Here is a 25,396-nt window from a genome sequence, read left to right as displayed (position 1 = left end):
CCAGAGGCCATGGAAGCCAGGGTCTCTTTCCCTCTTCCGGACCATAAATATATATGACGTGCCCCACGTTGCACGCCTTGGAATGTTAGCGTCAGAAGGTCACATTACCGATCCGACCTCTCATCTAATCTCCCTGTTTCAGGACGTGGAGGGTCAGAGGGCCAGGGCTGGGAGTCAGTCTGCTCTCTGTGGTTCTCTCGCAGCCCGTATTGATTCCCTGCCAAGCTAGTTCACTGCAGTATTTGCATCAAAGGTTAGCACCGGATTACCGATGGCATTAGATGTGAAACGTGGTGCGGCAGAAAAGTCATGTAAATCTGAGTGCAGGGAATTGAATAAAAGCAACCAGGCTCAGAGAGAAATAGGAGAATGCCCGCGGGTGTGAGGCACACACGTATCATAGGGCAGACTTATCCTAAGGCTGTCACGTGGTTTACCTCCTGATCAGATGAGGCAGGGCTGAAGACTGCGGTTTTTTTAATCAGTGGTTTACATAGCCAGACACCAGGCAGAAAAGAAAAGGGTGGTCTTCCCTTTAAAGTGATTATAATCGTGTGCTAAGTTTTTTTTTTTCCCCATAACATATCATTATTCAAGGGAAATACAAAGTAAACCATCACGAACAGCTTATAAGAGTTGCCAAGTGCTAGTTTAATGGAACCATTCTGCTATCTGATGTTAGGCTTGTACTGTGACTCTTCAGTGCAATATTCAAATTGTTACCCTCATAGTGATTTCTCAGTAAACTAATGGCTTTCATATATCTGTGTTTTAGTTTACTTTTTTTTTTAGTAATTGATTCTACTGTTTTCTTCTAGTTTAGCCTTTCTCTTTTACCTCTGTTCAACAAACAACCACAAAAGCCTCCCATGAAACTGGTTTTTTTTATAGCTCCATACTACAGATGAACAATGAGAGGTTTTTGCAGACACTTAAACTGAAGCAAAGAGAAGGTCACATCACTGATCTGACCCAAAAATCATGCAGCCAGAGAGCAGCTGGACCTGGATGGGAACATAGCAAGGCTGACTCCAGATACAAATAGTTAATTCATTACACCTAAGTGCTACAAAGAAGACACAGAGTTATATAAGTGTGTGCAACAGGGGAAACCTACCAAGTCTGGGAATATTAGTCTAAGGTCTTTAAGTTTCAGTTTCCTTGGCTCTTACATGGGTTTAATATTAGGAACAGCTCCTTATGAGATTAAATAATATAATAAGCAAGCAACCTACATGGCATGGTGCATGTAAACTGAGCAAAGAACAATCAGTTCTAACTCTTAAAAAGACTGGTTCCTGATCTCCCATGGAATTCACAGTTTAATGATCAAAAGCTAAATATTTGACCCACTGAGTTTCATGAAGCAGAGGAAGAGCTGTCTAATGAAGAAACTGATGGGTGGGAGAGGTTGTCTCATGGGCAGTGAGTGTCAATCCTTGGAAGCATTGAGAATCAAAGGATGATGTCAGGAATATCATGGCAGGTGCGAGGGCTTGGACCAGAGGATCGCTCAGGTCTAATACCGGCATCCTCCTTTTTCAGAGTCATGCAAACCTAAAGCTCTATCAGAGCACCACAGAGTAGCTGATGACATGCAGTGTAAACAGAGTGTGGGAAAAGAGTATCTCACCCACCGTGACAGTGATGGTCATGCCACCCCAGACCACCCTGACAGTAATGGTCGCGCCATCCCAGCAGAGTGGTCTGCTCCAGGCCTCCCTCTCATCTCATTATCAAAATGTCAAACAGAGGGGTCAGCCATCAGATAAACCCTAATCTCAGAGTCCAGAGGTGGGAAACTTTTTAAAAAATATCTAATTCACCTCATTATTTGATTCTGTTAGGGAAAAGAAATTAGTTTTTGGCAACGAAGCCCAAATGATTCCTTTTCTGCAGTGCTCCCAGCAATAATTTTTCAAGGCTTCCTTGTAATCGATCAAGCCAAGAGAGCTAGCTGTTCCGTGTGTTGCTGTGTGGAATTCTATCTCCAACATGATTGAAAATCTTAAGTCAGACTTACAGAGGGCATATTAGTATTGGTTTTTCTCCCCAATCACGCCCTGACTAGAAACCCGTAGGTGGCTTCTTTTATTTGTGCAGCTGAAAGGACTGGAGGAGGAGTGGAGGAGATGATGGATCAATCTGACAATAAGCAAGCCAGGGCTAACTAGCAAAAGAAAGTTCATACATAAGGGAAAATATATATAATCAGGCACAGTGATTCCTCTCTATAAACCAAGGTCAACCCATCCCTAAAATGATGGGTTGTTTATCCAGTGCTCAGGATTGATAGAGCAAACGATATGCTCTTTTCCTTTGGGACCACGTGGAGGAATGAAGAACAGATTGTATTTCTTATACGCAGCATTTTCAGGGAGAGACGGTGCTGCCTCTGGTTATATTGCCTACCTGGGGACAGAAAATGTAAAGTCATAGAGAAGAAAAGAAAAAGCACAATTACTTCTCTCTGAACGTTTTTCTGCCGTGTTATCTGGAAACCACTGACAAAAAGACAGATGAGCTGGTTGAGGGGTCCAGACATTCATCATAATGAATTTGGAGCATATTGATATTTTCAAAGTATACGGAGGCTTCAAGGCACTGAGACCAAGCAGCAGGCTCAAAATCGATTCCAAGGGGATTTTGGCATTGCCTTGTACAGGATTTTTCTTCCTGTATTAACCATACAATGCAGCATTTGCAGGTGGGGAGGAGGGGTAAAGACTGTGGGACTGTAGGAAGAGTCAAAATTCTCTAGTGGTTTGAATTCAGGTTCACCTTCTACTTGCTCTCATTCTGACCTCATGGAAAATTACCAAACCCTTCTGAACTTCATCTCTAAGGGGATAATAATCTTTACCTTGCAGGGTTGTGATGGGGCTGAAAAACAGTAACTTGCCCATGTTTCTGGTTATGGTGGATTCTCAAGTGTGAGGTCTCTTCGTCTCTCCGTGGGGAAGCACTAAAGTTGAGTGAGAGCTCTTATGCCTGGTTTCCAATGGCTTTTCTTGCTCTCAACTACCACAATTTTGTGTAGTTGATTTGCCCATAGGTTTTCAGTTTTTATAGACCAGATCCTATTTGATTTGCATGGTAATGGTAAAAAGGATCTTTTCAGTGATTAAAAATTTTGTTATTGGGAGTTATACACATGTACAAAAACAGAATTATATAATAACCCTGTGTAGATTTGTCTTACTCCCCAAGCCACCAACCCATAGCCAATTCTGTCTCATTGTCAGATACCTGTACCCTTTGTCTTTAAATTTTTCATCCAAAAATGCCCTTTCTCAATGTCTGAAATAATGACTTATAAGTGATCACTTAAATGCATTGGTTAAACAGATATTTAAAGGCACAAAATTATAAAACACAGAGGCTATTTCTCACCAACCTTTGCATTTTGTAATTAACTTCTGAGCCTGATGTGGTGGTGAAATGGGAGCCATGGGTAGAGAGAGGAGCCACGGCCAAATCCATAGTTGTATTCATTTTAATCTTTTTAAAAAAACATTTTTCTTTTTAAAAATCTTTTTAACAGCTATAAAGTGAATAAAGGGGGTGCTAAGGTTTCCCCTGGCCACTTCACCAGACTGTCGCCAGGAGTTGTAACAAGAGGGTCCCTGAGAAAGGCACGAGACACTGGGAAAGTCCTATCACTTATGAACATCGTGTGTGAAACAGATAGCTGATGGGAGCTGCTGACAGCACGGGGAGCTCCAGGCCATGCTGTGTGAGGGGCGGGGCGGGGCGGGGCGGGGGAGGTTCAGGAGTTAGGGGACATATGCGTGCCCATGGCTGACTCACTCGTATGGCAGAAATCAACACGCTACTATCAGGCAATTATCCTTCAATTGAAATAAATTTTAAAAAGCAAATAACAAGAAGACACGTTACAGATGATTTCAAATGCAGTTTGCATAATGTTTTGTTTAATCTTGTATTATTTCAATAGATTCCAGATAAATATCACCCTTTCAGTCAGAAGTCAAAACATTACCTCAAATCCTTTAACGCTGTCCCCTAGGGCTTCAACAATCCCAGAACACTCAAATCCTGGCACCAGCGGGGTCTTGGGAGGGTTGTCAATATTCCCCTGGCGCACCATCAAGTCAATGAAGTTTAAACCACTGTAAACAGCAAAACGAAAAGAGAGAAATTTACGATGAGATGGAAAGAAAGCACTGGCTTGACTCTTCTTTCCTTCCTATCCCCTCCCTCCCCTTCCTCCCCCAGTTCTTCTCTTCTTTCTTTTTTAACTTTCTGGGAAAATGTGTCTAATAGTAATGTTACTTAGCTAGATGTCACCAAGAAAGCAAAACAATGATCTCTCTAGACAACTCATGCTTTCTCAGCCCTTCAAATGGCATCTGCAGCATTCACGCTCTAATTCAAGAGAGAGCCTCGTTGTCCCCACTCACAGCCTCCTGACTCTAACTCTAAAAATGTATTGACTAGCCTGGTCATTAGCCATTCTAGCACTTAACTGAGAGTTAAAAAATACTAGGAAGAGCTTACAAGAAGAAACACAGAAAGCAGCCAGACATAATGGCCAGCCACCAATCTATGAAAAAGAAAGAGAAAAAAAGATCTAACTTAAAAGGTCTCAAAAAGACTGTCACAAGTAGCTCAGCTGGTAAAGAACCCGCCTGCAATGCAGGAGACCCCGGTTCCATTCCTGGGTCGGGAAGATCCTCTGGAGAAGGCCCAGGCTACCCACTCCAGTATTCTTAGGCTTCCTTTGTGGCTCAGCTGGTAAAGAATCCACCTGCAATGTGGGAGACCGGGGGTCTATCCCTGGATTGGGAAGACCCCTGGAGAAGGGAACGGCTACCCACTCCAGTACTCTGGCCTGAAGAATTCCAGGGTCGCAGAGTCAGACATGACTGGGCAACTTTCGCTTTCACTTTCAACCATCTCACAGACCTACACCGGCACCGTGACATAAAGGCCGGCCGTAACGGTGACTGGGAGCCATCAAGAGACCAGGCTGGGTTCACCTGCAGGACGGTGACTCGAAAGAGAGAGGTCAAAGGGACAGGCCAGTGGGTGTGGGAAGACTGGAAGGCTTGTTTCAAAAACCTGAGTTGTCTCTGGCTGAGAGAAATCGTTTGGTATTCTCTATAGACATATTGCTTTTGAAGTAAGAAAGTTATCATTAAACTATATCAAAGTCATTGCCTTGGAAATCCACATACTTGATTCTAATGATGCTACCAATGTTCCAAACTATTGGCTGTTTTTTTAAGAGCTACAATTGAGAATTGCATTTAACAGCTGTGAAGGAATGAAGTGAGAATGCATGCATGTGAAATACACGAACATTTATTTTTTTCACACCACATGTGGCTCTAACATACTTCCTGTTTTCACAAGCTGCCATCTAAGGAAGACATGGGTTGGAGAAACCAAAGTCCTCGGTCTGGCCCAAGGCCTTTGACCACAGCTTCTCTTGCAAGCAGAAGACTTGAACTCTTTCTTAAACACAGCTTGTCCGTTTCTTCCTCGGCCTCTTTGGAGCCAGGGACACAGGACGTCTACCTACCACCTCTGGTCTCCACCTGTCAGTCTCATCCATAGCAATGGATAGGGGCAAGGAGGGTGACTTCCTTGAAAGGTGGATTAGAGTCACCCCTTTCTCAAGGTTTTTCTAGCCACAAATAAGGCCAGATTCACATATTCCCCCCACCGAAGTATCTCTGACGTGTGCCCTTTCTGAAGACAGCTGCATGCCTCACACTTCTTGGCTCCCGGAATACCTGGCATGCCTCGTACCCACAGCAACATAGTAGGTACTAAAGCAACATACACTGAATGAAGGAATATTCATGAATATTCAAAAACACGTGCTGCCAGGTTGAGTACTAATGCCTTTTAGAAAACAGCCAAGGGATGCTCAGAGTCATGGACACCCTTCTGAAATGCGTGTGTAGACTTCCAACGATCCTGTTTCGATGTTTAATAGTTCTTAGGGCCACTTAGTAACCAAAATGTTCTCCAATAATGTGGCTGAATAAAGTCTCAATTCCACGACTTCTCCCTGGGTAACCTTGGGTTGGTTATGCAACCTCTCTAAGCCTCAGTTTCCTCATCTGTGAAATGGGGGTTATGAGAGCACCTGTATCACAGGGTTGTTGGGAAAACTGATGAGAGTCAGGCATTGTGCCAAGTAAAAAGTACGTATTCAATAATAATAATATCCGTGTCTTCTATTAAGAAGGCTGAAGTGTGAGATATATTTTGGGAAGATTCCCATTAAATAAGAGTGAAAAATCGTTTCAGAGCTGAAATGGGAAAACTTGAGCTATCTGTAAGCTTCGCTTCTGTGAAATAGCCCATTTTCCAACACAATCAAATAAATAAAGCATCACTGTATAACAATAAAAGGAATTTCTACGTCCCAAATCAAACACTCCATCTCATTTCACACATATTTCAGCTCACCATGTTATATCCTCCATGTGAAAACATGATTTCCCAAGACCCCTGATGGAGAAATGGCAGAAGAGATGACTTGACAGTGTTGTAAATGTGCCAGCCCCTTGGACAAGGTTTCAGCTGAGATGCCTGTCACACTGCTCCGTAGGGCAGCCTTCAGTTTCCATCCAGCATGAAGCGGGTGCAGTGATTATAAATGAGGAAGCAGCTACTCAATGCCAGAGAGAAGGGCCAAGACTTATAGAGCCTTATATAAGGGCTTAGCCTCTATAAGGGCCAAGACCTTACAGAGCCAGGAGCACCCCATTGCCTTAGTGAGGCATGCAGTCAGGATGGTGGAGGAAGCCAGTCACCTTCAGGATGGAAACATGAAGGAGGTGTGTCCCACGTGAGGGGGGATGGGTCAGTGTTGTTTATCTCAGCAGAGAGGAAGTGACGAGGTGGTGACGAAGCCCCTTTATGCTACATCAGACCTGTTTCATGGTGTCTGCCCATGCACCTCCTCCTCAAATGGGGCCAACCAGCATTTACTGAGGGCTTCATTTGGGGCAGAGACTGGGATAAACAGTTTCCTTTTGTTATTTAAGACTCAACAACACTCCTACAAAGTATGAACTATCATACCCACTTTTCAGATGAGGAAACTTAGGCTCAACAAGTTACTTGTGTAAAGTCTCATGTGTGGAAACTGTCAAAGTCAGGATCCAAATCCAAGCCAAGTCCAGAACCGGGGACCTCACAGATGACACCCTAGTCCCTCTTCACAGGGACTTCATCCACTGCCCTTGATGAAGGGGGCCACATCCGGGGACCACATTTATAACTTCCTATCTCTTTGCCAGCTGACTGTACCAGTGATTGGACCCAGTGTTGGAGGAGTGGCCGTTCCTAGTTTGAGCAGGAGCCCATTCAGCATAAAGCAAACGAGCTGGTCCAAGAACTGGATCTCAGAAACTATGAATTGGAAAACATGCATCAAGAAAACAACTTGGTACCAGAGAGGATGTCAAAAGATAGGACTGAGCCAGGTCGCAGAGCCAACCCAGCAGCTTCCACCAGGGTCAGCTATACACACCTCACTGCTGAATTATCAAGGATGGAAGAGTCCACTCTTCACCTGGGGTGCCACCTTGCCCCATGTGCCCCCTGCCGTCAGATATCTAAGGGGTCCTTGGATACTTCACATATGTGTTCATTGGGTTATGTGTGTGGTTTCTGCCTCATGAACCCAAAATACAAATGAAAACAAATACTAGAATCAATATCCGTAAATCACTCACTGGACAAGCATTAATGACCTCATTTTTTTTTTTTTCCCAAGCAAAACAAGTAACATTGTTTAGCAATAATAAGTTCCTTGCCCAAGACCACACAGACAGTGAATGGTGAAGGAATGGACTTAAACTTGGGTCTGTCAAACACGTTTTTATTCCCACCCCCTCAGGAAAAAACACAGGGGCATATCAAGCCATGCATCATCATTATAATAGTTTCTAATTTTCTCTACAATTCCCTGGTGGCTCAGATGGTAAAGCGCCTGTCTACAATGCAGGAGACCTGGGTTCAATCCCTAGGTCGGGAAGATTCCCTGGAGAAGGAAACGGCAACCCACTCCAGTACTACTCTTGCCTAGAAAATCCCATGGACGGAGGAGCTTGGTGCAGGCTACTGTCCATGGGGTCGCAAAGAGTCGGGCACGACTGAGCGACTTCACTTTCACCTTTGGGATTCTGAGGCGGGGGGCAATGACTATGCCTGATGATTCGGGCCCACACCAGGGGTGACTGTCAGATGTCTTTCTTGCTGACTTTTTATGTGACTCTCTTAAACATCTGAAGTGAAGTGAAGTGAAGTGAAGTCGCTCAGTCGTGTCCGACTCTTTGTGACCCCATGGACTGTAGCCTACTACGCTCCTCTGTCCATGGGATTTTCCAGGCAACAGTACTGGAGTGGGTTGCCATTTCCTTCTCCAGGGGATCTTCCTGACCCAGGGATCGAACCCAGGTCCCCTGCACTGTAGGCCGATGCTTTACTGTCTGAGCCACCAGGGAAATCCACCAGGGAAGTCCTTAAACATCTGAGAGCACTGCAAAAAGAAATAGTGCTGCAAGGCGCTTGATGCGGAAATGCAATCCTGCGTTTCTCCACGACTGATACAGCTATAAAAGTAAGGCTTTTTTTCCCTCCCATATTAAATTATTAGTCAAATAAGAGGCTTAAAGTGTTATTACTGAGATTTACAGTGTTTCAGACATATAGCAAAGTGATTTAGTTTTTTATATATGTATATATACATATATACCATGTGTGTATATATATATATATATATACACACACACACACAGTTTTTCAGATTCTTTCCCACCATAGATTATTAAAAGATATTAAACATAGCTATGGTTTTTCCAGTAGTCATGTATGGATGTGAGAGTTGGACTGTGAAGAAAACTGAGCGCCGAAGAATTGATGCTTTTGGACTGTGGTGTTGGAGAAGACTCTTGAGAGTCTCTTGGACTGCAAGGAGGTCCAACCAGTCCATTCTGAAGGAGATCAGCCCTGGATGTTCTTTGGAAGGACTGATGCTAAAGCTGAAACTCCAGTACTTTGGCCACACTGGGAGGGATTGGGGGCAGGAGGAGAAGGGGACAACAGAGGATGAGATGGCTGGATGGCATCACCAACTCGATGGACGTGGGTTTGGATGAACTCCGGGAGTTGGTGACAGGGACATCTGGCGTGCTGTGATTCATGGGGTCGCAAAGAGTCGGACACAACTGAGCAACTAAACTGAATTGAACTGCAACATAGCTCCTTTGCTGTAGTAGATCCCTTTTTTAATCTATTTGATAGACAGTAGTGTATATCCGCTAATCCTAAATTCCTAAATTTATCCTTCCACCGCCCCCCCTCCTCTTTGGTAACCATATGTTTGTTTTCTTTGTGAGTCTATTTTTGTTTTTTAAATAAGCTCAAATGTGTCAGTTTTCAGACTGCACATATAAATGACACTGTATAATACTTGTCTTTCTCTGTCTTGCTTGCCTCACTTAGTATGATGGTCTGTGAGCTCATCCATGCTGTTGCATATGGCGTCATTTCGTTCTTTTTTATGGCTGAGTGATCTTCCATCATATGTATGCATGTATCAGGCGTGTGTGCATGCTCAGTCGCTTCAGTGCCGTCCGACTCTCTGCAACCCTATGGACTGCAGCCCGCCAGGCTCCTCTGTCCATGGGATTCTCCAGGCAAGAATACTGGAGTGGGTTGCCATGCCCTCCTCCAGGGGATCTTCCCAACCCAGGGATTGATTCCATGTTTCTTATGTCTCCTGCACTGGCAAGCGGGTTCTTTACCGCTAGCACCACCCGGGAAGCCCAGGTATATACCACATCTTCTTTATCCATTCATCTGTCGATGGACATTTAGGTTGTTCCCACGTCTTGACTATTGTAAACAGCACTGCAATGAACATAGGGGTGTGTATCTTCTCAAAGTATAGTTCTATGCCCAGGAGGGGCATTGCAGGATCAAATGGCAACTCTATTTTTAGATTTTTAAGGAATCTCCCTGATGTTCTCCATAGGGGCTGTACCAATTTACATTCCCACCAACAATGTAGGTGGGCTCCCTTTTCTGTATACCCTCTTCAGCATTTATTATTTGTTGGTTTTTCAGTGATGCTATTCTGATACTTCATTGTGGGCTTGAGTTACATTTCGTTACTAATTAGCAATGTTAGGCATCTTTTCACGTGCCTGTTGCTTGTTTTGAATGTCTTCTCTGCAGAAATGTCTGTTTAGGTCTTCAGCCCACTTTTGGATTGGATTACTTGGTTTGTTGATATTGGGTTGTATGAGCTGTTTGTATAATTTGGAAATCTGTCACTTGTCAGTTGCACCATTTGGAAATATTTTTTCCAAGCCTGTAGGTTGTCTTTTCATTTTGTTTATGGTTTCCTTTGCCATGCAAAAGCTTCTGAGTTATTTCTTCAAGGACACCACTAAGTGGATGACTGAAAAATCAGCCCAGCTATCAGTTCAGTTAGTCAGTTCAGTGGCTCAGTCATGTCCAACTCTTTGCGACGCCATGAATCGCAGCATGCCAGGCCTCCCTGTCCATCACCAACTCCTGGAGTTCACTCAGACTCACATCCATTGAGTCAGTGATGCCATCTAGCCATCTCATCCTCTGTTGTCCCCTTCTCCTCCTGCCCCCAATCCCTCCCAGCATCAGAGTCTTTTCCAATGAGTCAACTCTTCACATTAGGTGGCTAAAGTACTGGAGTTTCAGCTTTAGCATCATTCCTTCCAAAGAAATCCCAGGGCTGATCTCCTTCAGAATGGACTGGTTGGATCTCCTTGCAGTCCAAGGGACTCTCAAGAGTCTTCTCCAACACCACAGCTCAAAAGCACCAATTCTTCGGCTCTCAGCTTTCTTCACTGTCCAACTCTCACATCCATACACGACCACTGGAAAAACCATAGCCTTGACTAGATGGATGTTTGTTGAGAAAGTAAAGTCTCTGCTTTTCAATATGCTATCTAGGTTGGTCATAACTTTCCTTTCAAGGAGTAAGTGTCTTTTAATTTCATGGCTGCAATCACCATCTGCAGTTATTTCAGAGCCCAAAAAAAAAAAGTCTGACACTGTTTCCACTGTTTCCCCATCTATTTCCCATGAAGTTATGGGACCAGATGCCCAGCTATAGTTTATTAATTTTCCAGTTTGAGAGAAAATTGGCCCAAAGAGGGATTTAGCAAAGAAGAGCAAGTAGATGTGGAGAAAGTCCCCTTCTATTTTCCAGGTGAAGGTAAGGTGAAGGTTGCTCATAAGAAAGGGTTTTGGATTTCTTGCCGTCTTGTTCTTCCCAGAGGCCATCAGTATCCTTGGCACAGATCACTAGACAAAGGACAATGTGATGAAAATCTTGAAAATCTTCCAGAATCCTACTTCTCTACTAATGCACCTCAATAGACCCCAGTCATATATTTTGACCTCACACTCAATAGGAATCCCTAATCTTGCCCCATCTTTGGTTCAGTTGAGAGATACATGGTCACAGAAACCACCTTCAGAAACCCCCTGTTTTACTTTCTGAGGGATTGTTGAACATATCATTTGTTACAATATACGTTCTCTTCTTTATGAAGACTGGGGATTTTCCCTCAAATTTCAACACAGAGGTTTAGTTTACATGGGTCTCACAGGCCCAGCACGGTGTAGAAACTGATCATATTTGTTTCTTTTCATTGGCTACTAGGAAGCTCCAGGCCAAAGTTGTAGCACCCCTCCCTGAAAACAGCAGAGCTTTCTGGAATTCATTCTCTATGTCATTCTAACACTCACCATCATCTTAACTTTCTGAATGCTTTGGGGTTTCCATTTTTAAAAGTCTTAGGCTCTATTATCTTAGATCTCAAACTTGATTGTACACCAGAATTCGGAGGAGTTCTTATTAAAACAGATGGCCGGGTCCCACTCCTGCACTGTTGACTAAGCTGGTCTAGGGCGAGGGTCAAGAATCTGCATTTCTAACAAGCTTCCTGCTGCTGCTGCTGCCGCCGCTGCTCTGGGAAGCACACTTAGCCCCTGCTGTACCACTTCTTTTAAAGCTATCTCAAGTTGTCTTTGGGATGAGACAAGGTAAAAATTAATAGATGATGATTAAGTAGATAAGAAAATGAAAAGCTCTCTCATAGTCCTCTAAAGCAGCTGAATGTTTTGATCCTAGTCCAAAGAATTATATTACTCTTGTTAAATGTGGTCTTATTAGATTAGGTTCATCGTTCTGATTTGTCTGCCTCTTTCCTGGATCCTGATTCTTTCATCCAAAAAATTGGCTCTTCCTTTTGGATATGTAGCCTCTGAGAATGCAGATATCAAGCCATTGACTTTTCTGTCCAAATTGCTGATAAAAATTTTGGACTGGCTGTCACATTCCTGGTTACTAAGGGTATTTGTGAAGACCACAACGAGATGTCATGGAGAAAATTCAAGATATAGAACCAGTTGACATGTTTTAAGTTTCTTCAATTCATGAACTCTATGATTCTCTGAAACATCTCCAAGATACTGGCATGGCCAAAAAGTCCTTCCAGGTTTTTCCAGAGTGAACTTCTTGGCCAACCCAATACTTTGAATTCACGTTTAACAAGATCTGTGTAAGTTAGTGAGCCCCACTCTTCGCGAGCAAAGGCAGTCAACCCCCCTCCCCACTCCCAGCAGAAGTTGCTGACCACGTGGGCGCAGTCTGAGCAAGTTTCAGGTACAGTAATTTTCTGGATGCATGTCATGACCATCATAGCTCCCCCCCTCCCATGCACACACACACACAAATCCCCCTTCCCCGGCCCACAAATCCCCAGATGTGCATACTCTGGTCCTAGCTCTGAGAGTGTTTTACCCAGGCACACATTCTCATGTGTGATCAGCACTGAGAAAAATTGGTCTAAGTAACCTCAAATCAGCTGTTCTCACAAAGAAGACTTTTTAAGAAGAGATAGGTCCTTTCTGTGATGGGTTCTCATGTAGGGCTTTGTGATGGTTGGAGGGGCCCGATAAACTAGCAGATCTCTAGAAACCCTCATTCTAATTCCTCAGATGATAAGGATGGGGAGAAAAGGAATTATTTGTGGCTAAGTCTTGTAATAGATAACATTTATGGGGTGCATACTATGTATCAGACATGGTGTTAAATGTCTGTAAGTGTGATACTTAATTTTTACAGCAACCATAACAAGGCTGAGAGATACACATTACCCACATTTTACAGAGAACAATACAGAGGCACATCAAGGTTTATAAAGCCAAGAGGTGAAGGCAAGTGATGTCTGCAGAGGCTACTGCCCTTTGCTTTCCTTTAGAGAGACCTTCACTCAGTGTTTCCAGTTACAGAGAGGGGACTTCTCAACTCACATGCACCCTGAGCACTTACTGTGTCCTGAGCAGATACTTAGTACTGGACGTCTAAGAACTGGGGGCTCAGTTTCTCATGGGGAAACAGAATCGTGGAAGCTGATTACAACACAGTGGGATGAGTGGTTCGACAGAAGTGTAGCCAGAGAGCTCACCTGGCCACCAGGAGATGGACTCACAGACGAGATAACCGTGGAGTCAGAACAAGGACTGTCAACAAGGTTTTCTCAAAGAACTCTTAGCTTTGGTGACACCCTCTGTGAAAGTGATGGCTTCCCTGATAGCTCAGTTGGTAAAGAATCTGCCTGCAATGCAGGAGACCCCAGATCGATTCCTGGGTCGGGAAGATCCTCTGGAGAAGGGATAGGCTACCCACTCCAGTATTCCAGCCTGGAGAATTCCATGGTCTGTATAGAGTCAGACATGGGATCACAAAGAGTCAGACACGAATGAGCAACTTCCATAAGAAAGTGAAAGTGAAAGCCGCTCAGTCATGACTCTTCGTGACCCCATGGACTATACAGTCCATGGAATTCTCCTGCATTGCAGGCGGATTCTTTACCAGCTGAGCTACCAGGGAAGTTCTATAGTCAGAGCTAAATGTAAACCCTTAGCTATTGCTTTCTGGCTTCTCCACAAGGGGGTTGCTTCATCTCCCTGAACCTTAGTTCTCTCATCTCAAACACGCGTGGGTAGCAGCCTCGCGCTGCCGGGGTTGGTGCGGATCCACGTGCCAGGACCTTGTGAAGCGGGGCCTCGCTCCCCGCGGTACTCAGTGAGCGTGAGCTCCTGCCGTTGTCATCAGCGCACAGAGAAGGCGTCATGCGTCAGGCTCCCTGGGAAGCAGACTCTGAGACTCAGCTTTGCATGCAGGAGGGTCGATAGGAGGCACCCCAGAGAACAACACCTACCCAGCGGCGAGGGAAGCTGGACTGAGTGGATGGAGAGGTTGAAACACTGACGTGGTAGTAAAAAAGGACATAGTTTATCCGCGGAAAGTTCTAGAGCTAAGATGGGACCTCAAGTCATGATGAATCCAGGCAAGGGGGCTGGACCTTTTTACGTCATGTCAACTGCTCATTGGATGAGAGCTGTCCCCGGGAGGAGCTCTGATCTCAGGCAAGGGTACTTCCTTCTGCTGAGGGCAACTCCTCAGCAGGGACCTAGCTGCGAGCCCCCAGCAGCCAGCACTCGCTGTAGCTGGGGGAAGGAGCTCTTCAGTCCTAAAAGGGGGTTCTGGGTGGTGTACCCCAGCATCCACCATGAGAGGGGTGTTGCGGTCTTCCTCTGCAGGGTTTTATTCCTCGGCTGGCCCAGAGCAGTGGTCACTGATGGTGAGAATTTACAGAGGTGTCCTTTGCGTGGTGGTTTCTGAGAAGGAAAGGTCTAGGGTTCTTATGACCAATGCTGGGAAGGAAGAAGAGGATGATATCTTTAAACTGGGATCTGAAGGATGAGAGGCAAAGAGGGAAGGGAAAGGGAGGACTTGAAGAGATCAAAGTGTCAAGGACATGACAAACTAAGAAAAAAAGAGAAGGGGAAAGGCGGACGAACTATCAAAACACACGCAGGAGTTGATCTTAAATGTTCTCACTATAGAAAAGAAATGGTGACTTTCTGATAGCATGAAAGCGGCTAATGGGGCGGTGGTAATCATTTTGCAATTTACAACTGTATCAAATCAACACTTTAAACTTACACAATGTTATACATCAGTCATATCTCAGTGATGCTGGGGCAAAGGAAAAAAAAAGTCTTTTACAGGGCTTAATAGATAATTTTCAGCTATGAAAAATGTACATGCAGGGTTAGTAAACTGCTTGGGGAAATCCATGAAAAATAGTAGCTCGGGGCTTTCTCTGTGTCTAGAAGGTGGGGATCACTGGATACTGGTGGAGACCCAGACACCAGAGGGAACATGGTCAGACACCACGTGGGGAGTCTAGAATTCCCTCTGCTTGGTGAGCTCACTGCCCAGCAGCCATCGCAGCCTGGCCCGGAGGCTCCCAACGTGTGGCTTTGCGCTGAGCCACAGCAGCCTGGAAGCTGTGCCGTTGCTTTTTTTTTTTTTAACATTATTTAATTTTTATTTATTTGGTGGTTACCTCAAACTGCTTTGCCCTTTGTTCAGCTCTCCTCTGGCTGCTGCGATATTCCTCAAAGCACTGAATTCTGAACCCAAGGGGGTGGGGCCAAAGAAACACAGGTTTGAGTCATTCCCTCATTTTCCCAGAACTGAAGATTTTGGTTTTGTTTCTTAATCACAGCTGATAGCTTAAAAACATCTAGGACCATAATCATTGATCTCAGAAAATCTTGCTCCCAATTCTTCTTCTTCGTCCTTTTTTCAGCCCTATTTTTTTGGCTTTGTTTAAGCAAAATGGGTGTCTGAGAAGGTCTTACAAATATCTGGGAAAAGAAGAGAAGTGAAAAGCAAAGGAGAAAAGGAAAGATATACCCATTTGAATGCAGAGTTCCAAAGAATAGCAAGGAGAGATAAGAAAGCCTTCCGCAGTGATCACTGCAAAGAAATAGAGGAAAACAATAGAATGGGAAAGACTTGAGAGATCTCTTCAAGAAAATTAGAGATACCAAGGGAACATTTCATGCAAAGATGGGCTCAATAAAGGACAGAAATGGTATGGACCTAACAGAAGCAGAAGATATTAAGAAGAGGTGGCAAGAATACAGAAGAACTGTACAAAAAAGATCTTCATGACCCAGATAATCATGATGTTGTGATCACTCACCTAGAGCCAGACATCCTGGGATGCAAAATCAAGCGGGCCTTAGGAAGCATCACTACAAATAAAGCTAGTGGTGGTGATGGAATTCCAGTTGAGCTATTTCAAATCCTAAAAGATGATGCTGTGAAAGTGCTGCACTCAGTATGCCAGCAAATTTGGCAAACTCAGCAGTGGCCACAGGACTGGAAAAGGTCAGTTTTCATTCCAATCCCAAAGAAAGGCAATGCCAAAGAATGCTCAAACTACTGCACAATTGCACTCATCTCACACACTAGTAAAGTAATGCTCAAAATTCTCCAAGCCAGACTTCAGCAATACATGAACTATGAACTTCCAGATGTTCAAGCTGGTTTTAGAAGAGGCAGAGGAACCAGAGATCAAATTGCCAACATCCGCTGGAGCATCAAAAAAGCAAGAGTTCCAGAAAAACATCTATTTCTGCTCTACTGACTATGCCAAGGCCTTTGACTGTGTGGATCACAATAAACTGTGGAAAATTCTGAAAGAGATGGGACTATCAGACCACCTGACCTGCCTCTTGAGAAACCTGTATGCAGGTCAGGAAGGAACAGTTAGAACTGGACATGGAACAACAGACTGGTTCCAAATAGGAAAAGGAGTACGTCAAGGCTGCATATTGTCACCCTGCTTATTTAACTTATATGCAGGGTACATCATGAGAAATGCTGGGCTGGAAGAAGCACAAGCTGGAATCAAGATTGCCGGGAGAAATATCAATCACCTCAGATATGCAGATGACACCATCCTTATGGCAGAGAGTGAAGAAGAACTAAAGAGCCTCTTGATAAAAGTGAAAGAGGAGAGTGAAAAAGTTGGCTTAAAGCTCAACATTCAGAAAACAAAGATCATAGCATCCAGTCCCATCACTTCATGGGAAATAGATGGGGAAACACTGGCTGACTTTATTTTTCTGGGCTCCAAAATCACTGCAGATGGTGATTACAGCCATGAAATTAAAAGATACTTACTCCTTGGAAGGAAAGTTATGACCAACTTATACAGCATATTTAAAAGCAGAGACATTACTTTGCCAACAAAGGTCCATCTAGTCAAGGCTATGGTTTTTCCAGTGGCCATGTATGGATGTGAGAGTTGGACTGTGAAGAAAGCTGAGCGCTGAAGAATTGATGCTTTTGAACTGTGGTGTTGGAGAAGACTCTTAAGAGTCTCTTGGACTGCAAGAGATCCAACCAGTCCATCCTAAAGGAGATCAGTCCTGGGTGTTCATTGGAAGGACTGATGTTGAAGCTGAAACTCCAATACTTTGACCACCCGATGCAAAGAGGTGACTCATTTGAAAAGACCCTGATGCTGGGGAAAGATTGAGGGCAGGAGGAGAAGGGGATGATAGAGGATGAGATGGCTGGATGGCATTACCAACTCTACGGACATGGGTTTGGGTGGACTCCGGGAGTTGTTGATGGACAGGGAGGCCTGGCATGCTGTGGTTCATGGGCTCGCAAGGAGTCGGACACGACTGAGTGACTGAACTGAACTAAAGCACCCATTTTATTATGTCAAGACTATGAAAAGAGATCGATACAAATCTGCTACGGAAGGAAAAACTCTTGTCTAAAGCAAAGAAAACTTTCATGCACATCTCAAATGGCACCTTTTACTGGAGAACAGACAGAATTGTCCTGGGTGGACCTCAGGAGAGAGAAACCACCTGAGCTCCATCTGAGGTTGGAAAGAGCGTGTTAGGACAGATGCAGATAACAATCTAGTGGTTACCAGTGGGGAGAGAAGGGAGAATGGCAAGGAAGGGGTAGAGAATGAAGAGGTAAAAACTACCATGTGTAAATAAATGGGCTCCCCAGTTGGTGCTAGTGGTGAAGAACCCGTCTTCCAATGAAGGAAACATGAGAGACACGAGTTCGATCCCTGGGTTAGGAAGGTTCCCTGGAGGAGGGCATGGCAGCCCACTCCAATACTCTTGCCTGGAGAATCGCTATGGATAGAGGAGCCTGTCAGGCTATGGTCCATAGGGTCGCAAAGAGTTGGGAACGACTGAAGTAACTTAGCACACACAGCACATAAAATAAATGAGCTACAAGTACATATTGTCCAACACAAGGAATGCAGCCAACAGTTCACAGTAACTATACATGAAGTATACTTTTAAAACTGTGAATCACTATGCTATGTACCTGAAACTTACATAATATTGTACATCAACTATACCTAAATAAAAAAGGAATGCAAAAATAAAAAATTATAGAAAAGAGGGAGTAACCTCCAAACAAACAGTTTTGCTTCTGCTAAGATGTTCGTCAGTTAGCATGCAGACTACTCTTCAAATCCTTCAACCAAGAATAAACAACTAAAATATGACATTTGAATTGACTAAATGATTTCAAGTGATATGTAAGCAAAAGAGACAGAAGGGAAATTTTCAACTAAAAAAATATTCAATTCCACCATATTTTCTAAACAGACTGTCATCTTTGATGCTAAAACATAGCATGGGATAGTGTTAAGAGTCCAAATTCTAAAATGAACTTCCTGGCTTAAAAATCTGACTCCTCTACTTAACAACGCAACAAAAGCCGCAGAACCAGAAAACTTTTCAGTTACGACTCCACCATTTTCCTTCTGTCTGCATAGAAAATAAATATAGAGATTTTTTTTTTTAAGTGTGTTATGGATGCTCAGGCTACCTTCTTGCCACCCCTGGCCATGGCTCCTGACAGCAGTCTCCTCCATGTCTGGGTCCATGTATTCCTGCCTACCTTGTTTAACCATTATTTTTAGATGTGAGGCCTGAAGTCCTCGGACACATCTGATGTGTTTTGTCATCAACCACTTCTTAAGTGAACGGTGCTGTTTTTGCCCAGCCCAGATGCCTGCATCTCTAACACAGGGACTGACGGTGCGCTGACCAAGCTTGAGCTGAGGTTGTTCCTCAGAGACAGGAAACACGTCCCCATCACAGGTCCACATTAGTATTCGAAACACATGTTGGTTTAATATTTCAAACACAGAACAAAATGGCCAAGGAGATACACGGAGAATCTAAATAAGAACAGCCATTCTCAGCAGAAACCGAAAAGCGTGGCATGAGTGTGTCCAGGAAAAATTCTCCCTGATGCCGACATGGACCCCTTGATTTCTGGACCTGGAGGAATTTATTTACTCTCAGCCTATCCTGGGAACACAGCAGGTGTTTATTGCCAAGGAGATTCCCAGAAAGGTTAAGATCTCTGCAGTCCGGGTTAGATGTTGATGGAGTCACTGACTTCAAACAGGTGCCTGGCCGTGACTGGTTGTGCAGAGCATTCAAACGCATTTAATTGAAATTCAACAGACCTTTCACGACTTGGGGCTTGGCTCGGGACTAATGCGACAACGGTGACAATGCACCTCTGCTTCCCAAGAGTTTGGAGACCAACAAAATAAGCGCCTTCACAGCATGACAGTTGCCCTGCAGGCCGTGGGGCACAGCTGGCACAGGCCGGGCAGTTATAATCCACCACGCAGCAGTCGTGCAGGTCCCACAGCGAAGCGCCACCCAGGCGTGGCGGCGCCCTCTGCTCCCATTCTCCCGAGCTCTCCAGCGTCATTCCACCACGGAAGGGAGACGGTATCACCAGACCGTGCAGACTGCTTCCTGCCTGACCTCTCACTGCAGCCCCGGAGGCGAGGAGGGCTCCCCCAGACAAACACTCCATTTTTGCCACAACGTGACGGTTATCTCCTGTCACTGATGCTGATAAAAGCTTTGCTCCATAAAACAGTTATGTCAGTAGGGAAATAAGTAGGCTAAGACTAGAACAACACAGTCCAATAGAACATTCTGCCACGGTGAAAATATTCTGTGTGTGTTCTGTTCAACGTGGCAGCCACTAGCCATGTGTGATTACCAAATGCTTGAGATGTGGACAGTGTGGGTGAAGCACTGGATTTTTAATTTTAATCAGTATTTAAATTTAATTAACCTTTATTAGAGACATGCAAATCAAAGCTATCATGCCTGTCAGAGTGGCCACCATTAAAAAGTAACAAGCACTGGAGAGGGTATTGAGAACGGGAACCCTCTTATGCTATTGCTTGGAATGTTAATTGGTGCAGCCCCTATGGAAAATAGTCTGGAAGTTCCTTAAAAATCTAAAAATAGAACTACCATATGACCCAGCAGTCCTACTCCTGGGCATATAAATGGAAAAGATGAAAACTCTAATTTAAGAAGATGCATGTACCATAGTGTTCACTGAGATTCACAATAGCAAAGCTTTGGAAGCAACATAAATGTCCACCAACAGATGAACGGACAAAGAGGATGCAGTGCACATATACAACGGAATGTCACTCAGCCACAGAAAGGAATGAAATAATGGCATCCGCAGCAACACATGGGCTTAGAGATTATCAACCAAGTGAAGTAAGTCAGAGAAAGACCAATACCATATGAGATCACTGATATGTGGACTCTCAAATATGACACAAATAATCTTACTAACGAAACAGAAGTAGACTCACAGACACAGAAAACAAGCTGGTGGGTACCAAAGGGGAAGGGGGTGAGGGAGGGACAGGTTGGGAGTTTGGAATTAGCACATACAAACTACTGTTTACGAAATAGATAAGAGACACGATCCTACTCTAGAGCAAAGGGGACTGTATTCAAATTTTGTGATAAACCAAAACGGAAGGATTTCTCTGGTAGTTCAGGAGCTAACAATCCACCTGCCAATGCAGGGAACGTGGGTTCAATCCCTGGTCCAGGAAGATTCCATGTGCTCCAGGGCAGCTAAGCCTGTGTGCACAACTCCTGAGCCTGTGCTCTGGAGCCAGGGAACTGCAGCTACTGAGCCCACGTGCAGCAACTCCCAAAGCCCGTGTACCTAGAGCCCGTGCTCCACAGCAAGAGACGCCTCTGCAGTGAGAAGCCCGAGCTCCACAAGCAGAGAGGAGCCCCCCTCGCTGCAACTAGAGAAAGTCTGCACGCAGCAACAAAGACCCAGAGCAGCCAAAAATAAAATAAAATCTAAAGCCATAATGGAAAAAATATGAAAAAGAACATATATATATATATATATATGCAAAACTGAATTGTGTTGCTGTATATCAGAAACTAATAACATTGTAAATCAACTAAACTTCAGTAAAAAATTTAATTAGCTTAAGAAGGAGACAGTAGCAATACCGCTACCCTGATGTCTTCCCGGTGGACAACTCGAAGGGGGAGTCTCCCTTAAAATCCATCTTTCAACGTTCACTGCTTAGCCCAGGGCACATTCTAGCCTTGCCAATAAGGATTCCTCCACTGAAGGTGTTAAGTAGGAAAATACTGAGGCACGATTCAAGCTCTTTCCTTCCTCCTGCTAAAGGGAGTTACTGGTTGGCAGCCTTGTCAGTAGTCAGGGTAAAACTGAGAAGATCAAAGACCTGCTTGATTGATGTGCTTTGGGAAGAGCAAATATTTATCCTGGAAGATAAAAGAAGAGATGTGAAAGGTGAGCAAAGATAGATGCAAGAGACAAGAGAGAGCGAGGGCAGGGTTTGAGCGTCTGAGAGAGTTTGAAGAGCACAGGGAGAGAGTTTGGAGGGAGAGGAGGCATTGAGGGGGCGGAATGTCTAAATGGGAAGAGAAATTTTCGAGATGTTTCCTCTGCAGCACGAATAGTTCCAGCTTTGGCTTTTCTAAAGGACTCAATAGAATTTGACAGGGCTTCTCAATTATATTGAAAAATTGGGTTTCTATTCAAGAGTGAATCATCCCAGCTAAATCTGGGCTACAAAAGGGAAAACAGAATAGGAACAGGAATGAAAAATGTTAAAAGAGCAAAAGTAAGAGTGTCCTGTAAGTGCCATAGGCTGAAGGCCGAGACGGTGACTCCAAGCCAGTGAGAGGGTGCAAATTTGCCTCTGCTATTTATTTCCTAGGAAGGAGCAGTCCCAGGGCATGGACCGTCTCCTCTGTGATCAGAGAGAACGGTTCTCCAGGATCTGAAAGCAGATAAACCTGAACAGAATGTTTTGGGAAGAGGGGGCATGTTTTTAGCTGTATTACACATCCCGGGTTCTGGCTGCAGAAACACTGAGTCACAGCTTATTACAAGGTCCCCAGTCGGAACAATTTCAGTCAGTTTAGCTGGAGGATAAAGAGAATCCAATTACGAAATCGTTGAGACCAGTCATAGGAACGGTGGATTTAATAGCTCCCCATTAGCTGATTGACCTAGGGATAGCATAGATAAATGAAAAGCAATTCTTTCTGATCTTAGGGATTTTTTTTTTTAAGTCTGTTAGTTGATGGATAGTCTGTTTTAAGAAGGAGATGTGTCTGCATCGGGAGGGCGGGGAGAAGGTTTTGCAGTTTGCAAGCTTCATCAGAGCTTACTGTAGAATTTAGACTGAGCCACTGGGGTTGTCCCACTACGTATCTATTTGCATGAAGAGCAGCCTGGGATAAGATAAGCCTGGGAAAGAAGAGAAACACTCACGCTAAGGGAAATGCGAGTTGGAGAATAGAAGCCTAGATGAAGAAGCCTATGGTAATGCAAGTGGGAAGCTTGACTCTGAATGTGGGCTTTGGTACAACTCAGCCCTTCAACTTCAAGGGCTCATGACGAGTGGGTATAAAGTAAGTGAAGAAAACCCTGGCTCAAATCCCAGCTCTTTGTCTCAAGAGTTTCATCATCTTTAGCAAGTTCTTTATTTCTCTGATCCTTTTCCTTCATCAGCAAATGTTGGGTATCATGCTAAGTGCACGTGTGCATGCGAAGTCGCTTGGGTTGTGTCAGACTCTGCGACTCCATGGACTGCAGCCCACCAGGCTCCTCCGTCCATGGGATTCTCCAGGCAAGAATACTGGAGTGGGTTGCCATGCCCTCCTCCAGGGGATCTTCCTGACCTGGGGATTGAACCGGCATCTCTTGCGTCCCCTGCATTGGCAGGCAGGTTCTTTACCACTAGCACCACCTGGGAAATTTCTATAAAACCCTTAACGTGGTGCTGTGAGAAATCACTCAGTAAGGGTCATTGTGATAATAACGATGATAAATAATGAATGACAAGAGTGTCATTATTATTAGCTCCAAACAGCAGAAACATTGATAAGGAGGCTGGCACATGCTGCTTTAGAACCTGTATTGGGTAGAAAGGGGGCCGCATTCTCAGCAGAAGGCCAGGCTCCACCTCAGCAGAAAGCCAGGCTCCACCTGGGATGGAGAAGAAACGGGAAATACACTGGGTGACTTCAGTGTACTGGGAGGAGCAGAGCAGAGCAACAGGAGATGGTTACAATCAAGGGGAACCAGAACTGTGTTCTGAGAGTCCAGGCCACAGCAGCTAAGATACCCTTGCAACGATGTGGGAGGCATTGAAGGTGGGGGTCCTGATACCTACTAAGGAAGGTCAGAACAGAGTCAAGGACATACCATTTGTTCTAAAAGGTTATTTTCCCCCCAGTAGTTTGAAATATTTATTCCTTTATTTTCCAGTTGTACTGAGCTATATTTGACACACTGTATTAATTTAAGGTGTACAGCATAATGATTCGATGTGTGCGTATCTTACACAGGATTGTCACATCACTGTTTACTTTAGGGAAACGTCTGAACAGCCAGGCTGGTGGAGACTCGGGTCCCCAGGTGTGCGAGCATGGCAGGAACACTTGAATTACTGCTCTTGGGGTAACCCTCGCCAGAAGCAGCACCCTGGGCTCTTGGAGAGAGCCCCGGCTGCAGCTCCCAGTGGAGCTGGGTGACAGTCAGGAGGAAACCACAGAGCGTCTTGAGAAGGTAGAGGCCCACATCTCCCCGCCTCGGCGGAGTGGTTATGAGAGGGCTCAAGAAGCGACCTTCTGGCTTCAAGAGAACAAACTGTGTCAGAGAGAAGTAAAACTCCCCCAAACACAGCTCCTTTGGTATTCTTTCAAATCCCCGTTCAAAGACCTGCACGCTGGAGGGAGGTAGACTCAGAGAAAGCTAAGATGCCAGAGGAGAGCGCAAAGGAACACGGGCTCGGACGGGCCACTGTTTGTATTAGGAAAGTGACATTTACAAGTGAGACAGCCACCGCTGCCGAAATGTACACCCGACGCTCTGGGTAACATATTCACTCACTCCCCCAAACGCTGATTGTGCGCCGACTGTTACGGAAGCGCCAGGCATGGTGTTCATCAGTTAGCGGAGAGTAGAGAACACTTCTGGAATGTCTAAGATGACCAGAGATTCAAAAGATGATGGGCCTTAAAGTTGAAAACAGTATATATGTTATTTAATATGATTCAATGACTTGGTGCTGAGGGACATCAAGTCCCAAGAGAGGGCATGGAGCTGCCTTCCCCAGTGCCCCCTCTGATTCTTCACTTTTTTCTGGACAAAGAAGCATCTCCCATCCACCATGATGGCTACCATTTTGATCAGTCCAGTGTGTTTCTTACCTATGTGCGTCATCTGATAACTGCCCTCCATCCCATTTACAGCATCTACCCCACATTCAACACACACACACACACACACACACACACACACACACACACACACATGCGTGCTTCATGAGTTCCTGGCTGGGCTGTTGAGCTCAGTGCTCCCTTCTTTTAGGTCAGAACAAGAGGGCGTGAGACACCAATGTGGCCAATCATTACGCCTTACTCCCTCAGGCCAGACAGAGAGAGACCCAAGGGCTGGTTTGTGATTTATGAGGGGTCAATTGGATCCCTTCCCTGACATATGAAAACTGGGAGAAGAAAGTTCTGTTTGCATCGGGGCTTGCTAAACTCTCAGGAGGCAGTGGGGGTGAAAGGTCTCCATCTTTCCAGGTCTCAGGAAGGCAGCTGATCGCAGTAACCCACGAGGAAAGAGAAGACAAGAGAGGGAAGGGGAAGGGAAAGGGAGCACCTAGGAGTCCAGGGACTAGTTCACCAAGGTGAACTTCCTTCAGCATGGCTGAAAGGAAGGACGGAGAGGTAGGAGCAGAAGCGACTGGTCTTCCTTCTGAAGGCCCCTGAGCTTGGCCCAGCCCCTGCAGCACAGTCGGAGCACCGTACATTTTGGTCCCACTCACTCTCGTTCCCTCGGGAACGCATCTGGATGTTCGTGTTTATGTCATGCCATGGTGGCACAGCCTGTCCAGGCTACTGTGTTTTTTTTTTAATCTGACAGCATTTGGTCTCAGTTGCGGTGGGATCTCCTAGTTACGGCATGTCATCTCAAGTTACCTTGCGATCTAGTTCCCTGACCAGGGATCAAACCCAGGCCGCCTGCATTGGAAGCTCAGAGTCCTGGCCACCTGGACCTCCAGGGAAGTCCCTCAGCTACTTTTGA

At 44.9% G+C, this 25,396-nt stretch overlaps 1 protein-coding gene and 1 non-coding gene across 2 annotated transcripts in view; one reads left to right on the top strand and one right to left on the bottom strand.

Annotated features, from left to right (window-relative positions):
• The window catches only part of VAT1L (vesicle amine transport 1 like), a 165,615-nt gene that overhangs the window by 130,899 nt on the left and 9,320 nt on the right, over nt 1–25,396 (bottom strand). Inside the window, exon 2 of the mRNA XM_006074050.3 lies at nt 4,004–4,133. Within this exon, the coding sequence (XP_006074112.1) occupies nt 4,004–4,133 (130 nt within the window). The remainder of the gene's footprint in view (nt 1–4,003; nt 4,134–25,396) is intronic.
• On the top strand, nt 454–609 carry LOC112580479. The gene has a single exon (XR_003104877.2). It is a non-coding gene; the product is annotated as a small nucleolar RNA SNORA15 (small nucleolar RNA).

This window comes from Bubalus bubalis, chromosome 18 (genome assembly GCF_019923935.1).
Source record: "Bubalus bubalis isolate 160015118507 breed Murrah chromosome 18, NDDB_SH_1, whole genome shotgun sequence".
In the NCBI taxonomy this organism is placed as follows: domain Eukaryota; kingdom Metazoa; phylum Chordata; class Mammalia; order Artiodactyla; family Bovidae; genus Bubalus; species Bubalus bubalis.
Note: the sequence above shows the minus strand (reverse complement) of the source record. Positions and strands in the feature narration are given on the sequence as shown.